The sequence below is a fragment of the Amblyomma maculatum genome, chromosome 8 (assembly GCF_055883805.1).
Source record: "Amblyomma maculatum isolate TAMU_Amacu chromosome 8, ASM5588380v1, whole genome shotgun sequence".
Taxonomy (NCBI): domain Eukaryota; kingdom Metazoa; phylum Arthropoda; class Arachnida; order Ixodida; family Ixodidae; genus Amblyomma; species Amblyomma maculatum.
This window is the reverse complement of record NC_139351.1, coordinates 90,473,599-90,487,245: the sequence shown is the minus strand read 5'-3', so window position 1 is coordinate 90,487,245 and position 13,647 is coordinate 90,473,599. Positions and strand designations below refer to the sequence as shown.

Below are 13,647 nucleotides of genomic sequence, written 5' to 3'. Positions count from 1 at the left end.
GTTTTGACGCCGTGACATTAATTATGAGGCTGTAAAACTTTCTAGTATTTCTCAACTCCTGTGACGATTGTCTTAGGAAGCCTATTCAGGCAGCAGTGGTATTTGAGGTTTAACGGCACGTGCAAAAGATCAAAGACATGACAAGCGCAAGTTGTGGCGAAATAAGCACATCGATCTTTCCGGTACTTACCGACATGAAGTCAAACCAAACATCAGGTGGTAGGTAGTACTCGTGACTGGTTCCTTCCTGTGGACGCGCAAGAACCAGAAGCTATTTTTTACATTGCCACAAACATTGAATGTTACCAGGATGACGCCTGAATTCAATTTGAAGAACTTTTTTACAATGAAAGGGTGCTACAAATGACGGTGATTGATTGATCGTTTGATCAATCGATCGTTCGATCAATCAACCAACCAATCATATCACTTAAACAATCTATCGACCAACCGACCGACTGTCGTAGTTTAGTTAGTTAGTTAGTTAACTTGTTAGCTAGTTAGCTAGTTAGCTAGTTAGCTAGTTAGTTAGTTAGCTAGTTAGCTAGTTAGTTAGTTAGTTAGTTAGCTAGTTAGTTAGTTAGTTAGTTAGTTAGTTAGTTAGTTAGTTAGCTAGTTAGCTAGTTAGTTAGTTAGCTAGTTAGCTAGTTAGCTAGTTAGTTAGTTAGTTAGTTAGTTAGTTAGTTAGTTAGTTAGTTAGTTAGTTAGTTAGTTAGTTAGTTAGTTAGTTAGTTAGTTAGTTAGTTAGTTAGTTAGTTAGTTAGTTAGAGACAAAAAAAAAGATGTGTCCAACCTCGTCCAATATTGGAGAAAACAGAATCGATGAACCCCACATGAACTGCTTGTCAAGGTTGTAGGTAGTTTTATCCAGTGGAAACCTTAAAAAAAAAATTGAACACAATATAGATGCGTAAAAGAACGTTTCTGCGCGTGCAATGTCCTATGTTTGAGCGGTGAATGGCAGTACTGTGGCCGTCTACGAACCTTTATGACAACAATGCAGGGCTTGCGGCGAATCTACATCTCGATGTCATGGAAGATATTATACGTGCATTTGATTCAACGACACCAATAGATAATTTCGCTCCGCCACAGTTTAACGCATGTCTGGTAATCTTTCTTGATACCAGAACAGAAGCGTCGCATACACCAGACGCTGCACCAGACCCGCCATGAAAGGTATATAGCCATACAATATAGAAGCGCTTAACACAGGCCGTTTCATTGGGCTGCTAGTATAAATTAAAATATGTTTCTTTACTTAAAGATATGTTGCTCTGTTAAGGTCTGGTAGTAAGCATTAAAATATAAAAGGGCTGCGGAAAATAGCGCGTGATATGGGCTCCACCTGTCAATGTGAGTTCGTAGGTGAGATGCTGCTTGCGCTGCTCGGCCTCACAGCTCATTTCCAGAATTCGTTGCCCTCAAGAGAGGACGACAATCACATTTTCGCAAGTCTGAATTTTAATTTGGATACCAGGATACTTCAAATGCACCGAGTACTTACTCGAAGAACAGAGGCCTCACCACCGCTCCACCGGTCAGGCTGACCCTGAAGAAGAGTGTGTAGAGGACAGGTAGAAGCTGGTATCTCATCAGGATCGCTGTGAGGGCGGCGGTCGGCATGGGAAGTGTTTCCGCCTGCGCCAAGATGCGAAATCATTCGACGCTGTAGTTTCGTATTGATATCCGTCACAAGCAACTATAGAGTACGGCGACCGCTACAAGTTTGGGGTATCTAAAGAACGTAAGGCAAACACAGTGCAGTCGCTTACTAAAAGAAAGAGGGGTGGGGGAAGGGGGTTCAAATTTGCTCCTTTGAAATACATTCAAGCAGCGCTCTTAGTGGGGACTTTGTAAGCAAAAAAATTCATCGAGATTACTTTCACCATTGGCAGTAGTTTGATTGTGTTTTCAATATTACTGCACAGGACTGAACAATAGAAATATAAACTAAACAACTCATGCTGTGTAATCCATCGTACAACCACACTGCGTCGTCGTAAATAAATGTCACTGAATGCAAGAATGTTTTTTTTTTTTTTGCTTTTTTTTAGTGTGTCGTGAATGCACTGACGATTTTTTCTTCCAAAATCAGTAATGCAATGCCTAGCATGAACTTTTTACCGCCATAGCCCAGTACACTCACACTTCCTCGGGTCATCCTGAAGTCAACGGCTAATGGAAAGAAGGCTCCCAGTTCGATCCATCGCTGGCACAACAGTGAGGAGATGGATCCGGAACACAGGGGGACTCCGACCTGCGTAACGACTCTCATCATGCTGCTCACAAAACAACCCACTCAAACAAAAAGAAGAAAAAATAAGAAAAGCATAGTGAAGCACACAAGAGCTACTCGGAAAGATCGACGCTGATTTTCGACAGATAAGCTTAATTTTTTGAAAGCGACCTTCACACGCTTTTAGCATTACATCTATGCCGCTAAGTGACAAAATTGGACGCCATTACCGCCGGCGTTATTTGAGGCGACACAGAAGATAAAGTTAGGGCCTTGCAATCACCTCCTGCTCGACCAGAGTGAAAATCCAGCTATTCTTGGAGCCAACATTAAGCACCGACAGATTCCGCGGATCAAAAAACAGACTACTTTGCCCAGCTTGCTTGATTGTCGAAATATTGACATCAATAAAGCGAGCGCACACCTCTCGGTCAGTAAGATAAAATATCTATGCATGTTAACTTCCTTATATCAAAACTCTCCGTCTTTATCTCATGTGGATCGGAGCCAAATATAATATTTTTGCGGCTCAGGGAAAGATAATGGGGCACGTTGGAAGCAGTACCAAATATTGCCAATTTAAATTTGGCCGTGATGCGTAAGGCAATATAATTGTACAGAATGCCGAAACTGAAAGCACGACGGCAAGCTATTGTTTATTCGCCGGGCGCTATTGTGGTGACTGAAAACGTAAGTATTCGAGATCGGAGCAGTAAAATCAACGATGTCGTGTGTATGCGCAACCCCATGCTTAAATCTCATCATCATCATCATCATCATCATCATTATCAGCCTGACTATACCCACTGCAGGCCGAAGGCCTCTCCCATGTTTCTCCACTTAACCCGGTTCTGTGCTAGCCGCATCCACCTGACCCCTGCGAACTTCTTAACCTCATCCGCCCACCTAACTTTCTGCCGCCCCCTGCTACGCTTTCCTTCCCTTGGAATCTAGTTTGTTACCCTCAGCGACCATCGGTTATCCTCTCTTCGCACTACATGTCCTGCCCATGTCCATTTCTTCTTCTTAATTTCCGCTAGAATGTCGGCAACTTGAGTTATTTCTCTGACCCACTCTGCACGCTTCCTATCTCTTAATATTTCCCCTACCATTTGTGAGTTGAGGACAGCTCAGAGGGGTATGGAACGAAAAATGCTTAAATCTATACCATAACAAACAAAAGATACATGAGGCAGTAATATGGACTTACGTAAGGAATTCCGAACATGTTGAACTCGAGGACAGCTGCAAAGAGGAGGTAATCCATGAGCAAAGCATAGACACAGACGGCGGTGCGTACCCACCCACAATGGCTTTTCTTAATCCCGACCATTCGCCGATGTCTGGCAGATGAATGAGGTGCCCCGCGTAGCGGCCCGTCGAGGGGTACGTAGACTCGGAAATCACGAGCGTTCTTTCACCCACAATTTCTTCTAGAGCCCTGAAAGCGTGGAAGTCGTTGCAAAACGAAGAGTTTAAGTCAAGAAGTCTCTTTGAATAAGATCATTGCCCATACGACTTACACGCCACGTATTATATGGCCCGCTGGCGTCAGTATAGAGAGAAAATGATTACGTGTCCCCACTCTACGACTCTTGCAGCAGGGAAAACCTGAACTTGCAGAGAGCCGGCTCCGTGAACTGCGCATGCGCGCCCAGAACCAAAGTGGAAAGGAGGATGCGTTGATTCTCTCGACGGATGTGACGTCAAATATAACTCGCGGCGGCATATCTCATCTACTCTGGGATTGCCCTGCTTTTTCTACTGGACGCTCCGAGATCAAACCCTGCCCCCTGAACTACCGTTCCCTTCTAGAAACTGATGCTAACACACAGATGATATTTGCCAAGTATGGCTCGCTTAGTGGCCTGGTTAGAGCAATGTGATTCGAGTGACGACCTAAACAATGAAGATTCTGTCTACTCCCCTTTATCCCCATCCATGGCCATGAGCCTCCCCATTCAATAAAGGACATTCAATCAATCAAAGCGAACGCTAACACAGATCTTGTTTAATAATATTCGTAGCATATACAAATTCAATATACAACATGTAATGTCTTAGCATGTCCCAAAATTAGTAAGCTACCCCGGGGATCCCTTGGCGCTGAGTGGCTGAAATGTTATATATAAAACAAACTGAGAAATAATTAGTGCAATAATAACAATAATATTGTTACGTGTTAATTATTAATAATAATACAAAACAATAACATATGGCATGGCAGACAAGAACGGGCATATAATAATCGAACCCCTTAAAAACAATGCAAATAAAAATCAGATCTAGATGATAAAAATATTTATAAGCGAAACGCTTGTGCAAATTACAGTAAATGTCAACAAACTATCACTGCTTTTCATGCGAGCTGAAATTTCTAGCAGCAGGCAATGTCCATGAGTCCGAAATAGAGGCGACAGTAGCTATGCCTAATGACTTTTCTTCCCCAAAACCTACTTGCGCAAAACAGATGTACTAGGCAGTGACAACTACGATGCATTGTGGAGGCGGAGGAATCAACTTTACTCGTGACCACTACTGAACCTCAATTAAAAGGAGCAGATTGCTCTTTTGGTCGTCGGTCGAGATCGATTGAAGCACTCCAGGAATTGATTGAGGAAATGGGTAAGATAAATAAAATGTGATGGCAGCTTTACATGAGTCTAGAAAATGTTTTGTATATTCCCCGATTTCTGAATAGTTGGGACAGCGAGCTCTATCGCGTTATCCAAAATCACTCTGTACTAATCTGTTGAATGGAGTACTATTCAGAATTTTGTGGGGGAAGCGTACTTGTTCCGCGCTGAGTGACGGGTACGGTTGAAAGAAGATTGCACGGTTCTGCCAAATATTAGTGTAGGCCTCGAATATTTCCTGTTTATATGCTACGGCGTCTTCCGCTCCCGTTGACATGTAATCTGTGTCCTCAAGTATGCGCCTTCTGCAAGACTTCGCTTCTACTAAAAGCACGACACAATGCAGAGCAAATTGCATCGAAGGGCACGCAACGCGTCGGCTGAAGGAACATATCCTGATTAGATAACCCTCCCTTTATTGTGCAGGTTGAGCGTCACCTACCAGCAAAGATGCGTTATTGCTTCACGCACCGCTAAATAAGTTTGCTTGTGTAGCTAAATGAGTAAAAGTAAAATGTAGATATACTAAACTCAAACACAAAGTACTATTTAACCGGCGTATACGTCCCGATTCCAAGCAACAGGAATATAAGGAGCGCAGCATATATACCAATTTTAAGGCGCGAGCCTTTCTAGGCTCTTGGTGAATATCTCGCGTCTGCGAGATGTGTCCGCGAGATGTGTTCGTAAGATGTGTCAGCGAGATTCTGCGAGATCCCGCGAGATGTACCAGCGAGACGTCGCAATAGGTTCTGACGTCGACATAATTTCCCTGGTAAGGACGTCGCAACAGGTCTTTCACGACGAAGCCAAAGAAAAAAGAAAGTAATGAAATCATAACGAGTACACAAAAATAGAAGATAGAGGAAGAAGAGAAGAGGTAGACAGGAGAGAAAGAAGGGAAGGAGGAAAGACATTAGCCATTAAACTCTTCATCATTCATCACCAGCCGAATTATATCAGCTACAGGGCGAAGGCGTCTCCCATATTATTCCAACCAACCCGATCCTGTGCTAGCTATATCCACTTGATACCTTCGAACTTCTTAACCTCATCCCGTCATCTAACTTTAAGCTCTTAAACCGAGCTAAGTGCAATTTTGCAATTTTTTGAAACATGTGAATCGAATATGCAACGCCGCGTTGTTATATCCTGGGGTGATATCTAGAAACGCTTTGTTAGTTTTTGTTTACCGGATGCCAAAATAGAACTTCCAAGTGAAAGCGAAATCAGTGAAGAGTGGACACAAGTTACCACATGCAATATTTCTCAGCTGCACGCGCCATTCTTGAGTCGCACCTTTATATCAATCCAGTAGAAGTAGAGTTTGTTCATAAGCGATATAAATGATTTATATTGCATTGTCCACGCGTGGTCGAATCTTTTGAAAGCATTAGATTAAGAACAGCAACACATGTCGGGCTAGGTGATACAATTTTTCAGACACAGTCAAGTTGCGGCAGAGGAACACTCAACGTCGTCCCATACCCCATTCAAGCGAGTGTTCCTTTGTCGCAACGTTGCCTAGCCTGAAGTAATAAAAAAGCATTGTGTTACCGTTGGGTAGCCATGCTGTGACTCCAGCCGTAGATGTTGTGGACATCGTAGTGTCTGTAACGCTGCCGCTCTCCGAAGGCCGCGTTCATGCAGAGGGTGCCATTTTGAAGCTGCGTCGCGTTGCCTTCATCGTTCCTGTACGTGACTTGATTGGTTGAAGAAGGCACACAGATTAGCACTTACTCGTCCAGGAAAGTCGCACTCCACTCAGCGCCTTGCCCGCCTCCCCCCTCCCACTTTAACGATGGTAAGGAGCAATTACTATTTCAAGAGATGAACAGTGCATCACGCATAGCAACACAGGACCGATGATTTAGTACCATTATGAATCATAACACTTATGGATCGTACGCTTTTTTTTTATCACAGCAACCCGCCGCTCTGACCCAGTGGCTACGGCGCTCGACTACTGAACGCAAGGGCGCTGGATCGATCCCAATAGCGGCGACCTCTTTTCGATGGAGGCGAAATGCAAGGTCCCCGTGTACTAGCTATGCGGCGTCCGTGCACATTAAAGAACCCCAGGTGGTTAAAATTGTAAGAAGCCCTGCACAATGGCATCCCTCGTAGCCTCAGTCGCTTTGGGAAGTTAAATGCATTAAATTAAGCAAATCTTCATCACAGCTTCTCGTAGACGTTTTCAAGAAGAGACGCATGCTAAGCCTTACACTCCATAGTTTGTGGAACTACTTCAGCTCCGCAATATTGCGGCTGCTTGCCTGGATACAAGCCCGGAACCACGTTTAGCTGGCGGAGGAAAAAACGCCACTCCCATCTTCACAAGCGTGCACTTCAGTAGATATGGGCACGTACGACCCACATTACATATGCGGCTACAGGACAGCACAAAAAAAAACTGATTTATAGGAAGGGAAAGGCGCGGTAACTGTCTCACTTGTTTTTTGTGGACATCTCAACCACGCCGTAAGAGAAGGGAGGAAGATGGGAGTGAAAGTGGAAAGAGAGAAAGAGGAGCCGTAGTGGAGGGCTACGGAGTAATTTCGACCACCTGGGATCTTTAACGTGCGCTGACATCGCACAGCACACGGACGCCTCTTCGTTTCGCCTCCATCGAAACGCAGCCGCCGAGGTCGGGTTCGAACCCGGGAACTTCGGACAGTAGTCGGGCGTCTTACCACTGCACCACCCCGGGGGGGCGCAGGACAGGACATCAACACTATGGACGTAGTCTTAGAAGAAGAGGAGGAAATAGTACGCGAAACAGGAGAAAGCAGCTATACGACATGACACACGAGATACTGCAACCGATGACTGGGGATGCATTCTCACAGCAGTGGCATCCAGAATTTCGTATATGGATCTGCATTCATGTAAGTGTACTCACCCATGCTGACAAAACAGAACAAATTCGTTCTCACCTGGCACGTATGGAGGGTCTGCCCATCGTCCGGCAGGACACACTTGGCAAGAGACGTCATTTTGCCCGCAGGTCGCAGGGCTGCTGAATTCGGCCGGTTCGTTCATCATCTTTGGAGAAACCAATGAGGCAGGCGAGATATAGATAGGAAGTCGTCAAGACCGTGCAAGACGACAGGCGCCCATCGTGCACTAGCAGAATGATTATGTTGACGCAAAATAATCAACATATCTATAGTGCTGCCTTTTATGGCCTGGACAAAATGAGGCGGAAAATACTAGCGCCGTTGCACGCGTTGCCACATAATCAGGCTCACGGAAGTTGAATTATGCTCAAATGTGTAATGGACATTCACTCGAATTACACCGTGCGAGGACATTCCACTCTGAGCATCAGAACTAAGCTAACTTTTTTCTGTACTTATGTTGCGATACGGGCTCTACAATCGTGCCGCATTCTTGTGGTAAAAAGTAATCTTTTCAAGTACTTTTTTTAGTATTCTCTCTACTCTTATCCATCTATGCATCAATGCAATCAAAAACCTTCAAAAACCGAAAACAAGCAATAAAGCTATTTTATTTATACTGCTACTGCTCGAGGTTGACGGTGGTCATGGTATATCATCCTGAGACCGGGCTATCAGCATTTTATTCAAGTTTATTGGATGTTACGTTTGAGCTAGCAGTCCTTTTTAAATCATTCATTCTCAAAAATTATAGTTGTACAATATGTTGGACACTATTCAATCCATCTATGCAGCATAGATGTGATTACTTTGCTGAAAATCGCAACGAAAGATTCCCGTAAATTTACTTGCAGAATGGCGACATACAACGTCACTGCGTTGATGCATGTCGCATAGACAAGTACTGTTTCTGGTATTTATGTGTAATTATAGAATATAAATATAGATTTATATCAAATTAAATAATCAATCGAACGTACAGAAGTCATAATATACACCGCACTCGCGCTTTCTTCAATGTTCTAGGCATTTTCTTTGATTTTGCTCTCCAACTTAATTGTATGTCGCACTGAGACAAAGCAGTCAGTGCTGTTGAGAAAATATGTAACACCTTTCGCCTTGACAATTGCACTGATTTATTCTTAAAACCTAACGAAAAACTGTGACCGCAAATACACACTGGGTATCGGGAGGATAAGGTGCAATATCGCAAAAAAAGGCACCTATGATCGCTTGCAAAAGCTTTGCCTCGACATATGCGCCAGTATTAGCGACAAACTACACAAATAAGAGCTCCCTCAAGAATTACGAAGATCATTTTTGTTTAACAGTCATTAAACGCGTCCGTCACTGCTGAAGACTCCAACGTAGTCCCAACTCAATGCGCAAAAAGCGGGATTGCAGTCGCCTGCATGATTTCACAACTGCAAAGGCTCACTGCGCATGCGCTGGAGCAGTGGTGAACAGTGATGGACCGAACGTACGAGAAACATGGCGTTGAATTCAACGGTAGTGCCGCCATAGTCAATGATGAGGTCCTTCCACCATTGCATGGTGGAGTTCTTCAGAAAGTCGGGGAAAGCTGAAGGCCCCGAAGGCAGCCCCTGCGAGAAGAACGCCAGTCAATACTCCTGCTTTTTTTTTTTTACAAATAAAATGAGCACCTTCTTTTAGTACTTCAGTTACTTACTTTAGCAAGCAGTACGGAGTTGGGGTCATTCGATCCTGCGCCTTTCTTGACGAACACGTCGCCTTCAAGTCCAATTAAGTAGGCAGATTCTTTCGTAATATTGTCGGCAACTATGGCTGGATTCTGAATTTGAAAGAAAGAGTTGACACATGGAACGGGTATTTTTTTTTTTTGTTTCTAGTTAAGATTTAGCACACAGTACTAGCGTCTGGCAACGATTCCGCAAAATCTCAGTGAGCCGAACCTGAAAGCTAGCTCAGGGACTCAGCATGGTAACGAACATTACCGACATCATTTTTCCTTGAGTCTTCAGCTAATCAGTGGCATGAGGTGCAATTATATACATTCTGCTGTACACTCGACGTTTATCTATACCATTTGTCACTGTATCAATCTACGTCATTATGACAGGCATTTGCTAAATTCTGAAATAATGTGACTTTTTTTCTGCGTCAGTGCTGAAAGGTTCCAACTTCATTTCTTTTATAATAGCTCTTTGGGCCAGTTGATTCATACCAGCATATCGTAAGACCTGCTCAAAACACAGGGACACAGAAACAGAAAAACCGAACCTGTCGTTTTCGGTTTTTCTGTTCCTTTGTCCCTGTGTTTTGCGCTGGTCTTAATATATTAATTTCTTTCCCGTCAATTTGCTTCTCTTACCTGAGAAAATTACACAAAAAAAATTAATAAGATTTAATAAAATTATTAATTTAATAAAATTTATTAAGATTTGTCGCTAAATGTATCTGCACATTTCCAGAGACTATCAAAAGAAACGTTTGTGCTGATGAGAATAAATAATTGCGACAAAAAGGCGCTAGGTAAAATTGGCGATACGAGGCACAAGTACTGTTCTGCTAAACATCTTTTATGATAGAGTCATTAACTGCGTAACATCTTATGGAAATCTCGTTACATACCGTGACTAGTCCTACTTCGACACCCGAGGTTGCCAGCTGTCGGACGTACGACTGAAGACCGCCGAAAGCGGAATTCAAAGTAAATGCTCTTGAGTCTTGGAAAACATCCAGCCAGATTACATCCTTGCAAACAATAAAAAGGAGAGGGGGGGGGGGGGGGGGGGCAGTTTTATTCGGACTTCTACAACAGCAAAACAGCGTTGTTTATGTCATCATCTGAGCAGTAAGCAGCAAAAAAAAAGTAAAAATAAAACCAGCGTCCATTCCCTTTCCGCAAGTTTTCATAAATTCCTTGCCCGCAATTCAAGTTCTAGGCTTCATTACACAGACTGCTCCGGTTGCTGAGTTCAATGGCAAAAATATAGCATCCCTTAGTCAGTGGACGTTTTCGCTACAAATAAGTGACCCGACTGTAATAACTACCGCTGTTCAAGAAAACTCAATCTCGGCTTAATCGACAGGCGTGACACGCGCAGCGTACTTTGAAATTTGCAACAAAATGTGAAATTCAGAACCCACATTGGTATCCATTTAACGTACGCAGTGACTGCGTGTGTAGGTAAACGTGTGTTGAGACGTACCTTTGGTACACCCGCCTGGTCGAGAGACGTGACTGCGTTTTTCACATCTGTTATTGTCGTGTAGTTGGCCATCCACATTTGATATCCCAAAGCCCACACTGGAGGCATGAAGGGAAGCCCGACAAGCTGGAAGGCAATGGTTTTGAACGTGTATGAGGGAAGCATCGTCAGAAGTTCATTAGAAGCAATAAGTTCTGTTCTCACTTTTGTTACATAAAATCCAAACATCCAAATCGCGTAACCATAAAATGAACGACAAAAGGATTTCTTCAGAACGCAAAAAAAAAAGTGGCAGACCAGCCATGAAACGAGATGCGAGAAAGTTGCGATAGAAGTTAGATTTAGTGAGTGTGTTGGGGGTTTAGAGGAGGGGGGGGGGGGGTGTAGTGGGTGGTGTCGTGTTGTGCGTAGGTAGCTATTGGATGGTCTTTGGGAGGTATACCCAACGGCCACCAAGAAGCCATATGGCTCTCCCACTGCGTTTTTTTCGTTTCGCCGTCGCTTTTTTGTTCCGCTGCAGTGGCGTAATCTGGCGGCTGGAGGGCGAAATGTTTGGAGGGTAGAGGTGGGTTAATTGGTGGGAAGTTGATGACGTTTAAGGAAGATACAGGGGGCCAGGGTAGTAATGAAGGAGGCAGATTGAGTGTGATGGTGGTGAGTGGCTAGGCAGCCAGCTAGCTAGTTAGGGAGAGCATTGGGGAATCGACTGACGGGTGGTGCTTCTTGAGGGTGGAGGCTTCATTCCCCCAGGCTCCGCACACACGACACCGGCTTTTTTTTCCATAGTGCCACTCGCACTGCTGTCGAGTAAAATTTAGTTTAGATGAGAGTAACAGGGGTAAAATAACCAAGCCTTTTTTGTTGTTTTATTTCTGTAGATGTTGTAGGCCATATTGTACCAGTTTATGCCCCAATCATTTACTTCACATTTGCGGTTACGAGGCCACGAACACGTTGCTCGAAAATGTAAGGGCAGGTGGACAACAGAACCGAAAGTGGGTCACCCTTTGAGCCACCAACAGCTGCGCCAGCGAGCAGAGTAGGTGAAAGCAGTGCTCATTGGATGCGGTGCCTCTACTTCTGTATGAGCCCGGCCCAGCAACTGTTCTGGAGCTTATAAAGCGACTGTTCAATTCCTCGTGCTTATTCTGCATTGCACATCACTTGAGAGACCAGACGCCCTTCACTGAAGCCTTTTCGAAGCCTCAATGGAATATTCTGCGTGCACACGTGAGCATTATGAATAGAACCGCGTACACCCTCTATGCAGCTGTTTATACTAGGATTCGACTGCTTCTAGTTATAAGAACGCGGAGAATGAATGAATGAATGAATGAATGAATGAATGAATGAATGAATGAATGAATGAATGAATGAATGAATGAATGAATGAATGAATGAATGAATGAATGAATGAATGAATGAATGAATGCCAGTCTACTGCTACCGAACGGGCCACGGGTTAGTCAATTCCCTTCGGCGACGACGACATTCTCGCTTCCCTTCTTCGCGCTTTTCCTTTCCCACTTCTCCCTCTCCCTTTTTTATCTTCTTTCTCCTTCCCATTTCTCAGTGTAAAGTAACAATACAAAAGACACGTTCCTATGGCTGACCCCTTCTTACATCTTCAAAGCGGTTTACTCCTTTTCACGTCCAGAGAACACATTACTCCAATCAACGTGCAGTACATGACCACTAAGGCCACAAGTAGAAGGTATGTGTACAAACGCCGGCCGATTTCGCGTCTGTGAGTGCGCAAAAAATCCATGCACCCAACTTCAAGTACGGCTGGACGTGCTCTTTTAAAGTCTTCCTAGCAGTTCGGATTTTGAAAATGGTGCCTCCTCGTTCAGAAAACGAAATACACACCGAACGAGCATTTCGGCTTGTTAGCTGCGGCACTGCTTTCACGAAAGCACAGCAGGGCGTGTATCCATTGTTTAGAACAGCCATAAAGGCGTGATCAACCTGCATCGCCACGTGCTCTTGTGTTACTTTTTATGTTGCTGCGTTACCGACAGCGTCTATTCGATAGCGATTACATTTTTATTGACTGCGTTTCAAGTCGATGCGAGAATTTTCACTCAAACGCTGCTACCTATTTACATAAAGAACGTATCATATGCGGTGACCGCTGTACGTTTGTGTTGTAGCTACAATGAATACTGCTTCTACATTTTCAAGAAAAGGATATTTAATATTAATATATGCCTTCATCGTGACCTATATAGCTGTCCTCGTGTACAACTGTCATGCAGACTGGCCTTTGAAGAAAGTTAAGTGAACGAATAAGATACTGACGAATTTCTCACCTTTTGGTAGAGCTGAATCACGTGCGTAGGTGTCGAGCCGACGAAAAAGTACAGGTCGAGGATACCTCCAGTGGCAGCGATGGCGATATGTCCACCTGAAGTTACGATGTAATCTGTTCGAAGCATGAGAACAAAGGAAGACGTAAATCGTTGTAGACATAAAAGGAATGAAAAATAGCAGTAAAATAGCAGTTGTTACGACACGAAAGCCTTGCTTAAGGTTTAAAGGCATAAAATTATTAAAACCATCACTAAGACATCCAAACTACTAGACTTGTCGTTTAGATCTTCCGGGAAAAAAAAACTGACTATAGTAGTTATTACACTCCTGCATTGAGCCCCTACGAGTTCAGTTACTTTCAAGCC

General features: G+C 43.8%; 1 protein-coding gene across 1 annotated transcript in view; it reads right to left on the bottom strand.

The window, feature by feature from the left end:
- Positions 1 to 13,647, bottom strand: part of LOC146181780 (lysosomal alpha-glucosidase-like) — a 43,037-nt gene that overhangs the window by 7,987 nt on the left and 21,403 nt on the right. Inside the window, exons 7-19 of the mRNA XM_084576788.1 lie at positions 13,282 to 13,394; positions 10,970 to 11,095; positions 10,389 to 10,511; positions 9,466 to 9,588; positions 9,260 to 9,379; positions 7,812 to 7,920; positions 6,433 to 6,577; positions 3,544 to 3,680; positions 3,450 to 3,484; positions 2,150 to 2,260; positions 1,508 to 1,641; positions 794 to 878; positions 191 to 247 (exon numbers count right to left, since the gene is read on the bottom strand). Of these exons, the coding sequence (XP_084432914.1) occupies positions 191 to 247; positions 794 to 878; positions 1,508 to 1,641; positions 2,150 to 2,260; positions 3,450 to 3,484; positions 3,544 to 3,680; positions 6,433 to 6,577; positions 7,812 to 7,920; positions 9,260 to 9,379; positions 9,466 to 9,588; positions 10,389 to 10,511; positions 10,970 to 11,095; positions 13,282 to 13,394 (1,418 nt within the window). The remainder of the gene's footprint in view (positions 1 to 190; positions 248 to 793; positions 879 to 1,507; positions 1,642 to 2,149; positions 2,261 to 3,449; positions 3,485 to 3,543; positions 3,681 to 6,432; positions 6,578 to 7,811; positions 7,921 to 9,259; positions 9,380 to 9,465; positions 9,589 to 10,388; positions 10,512 to 10,969; positions 11,096 to 13,281; positions 13,395 to 13,647) is intronic.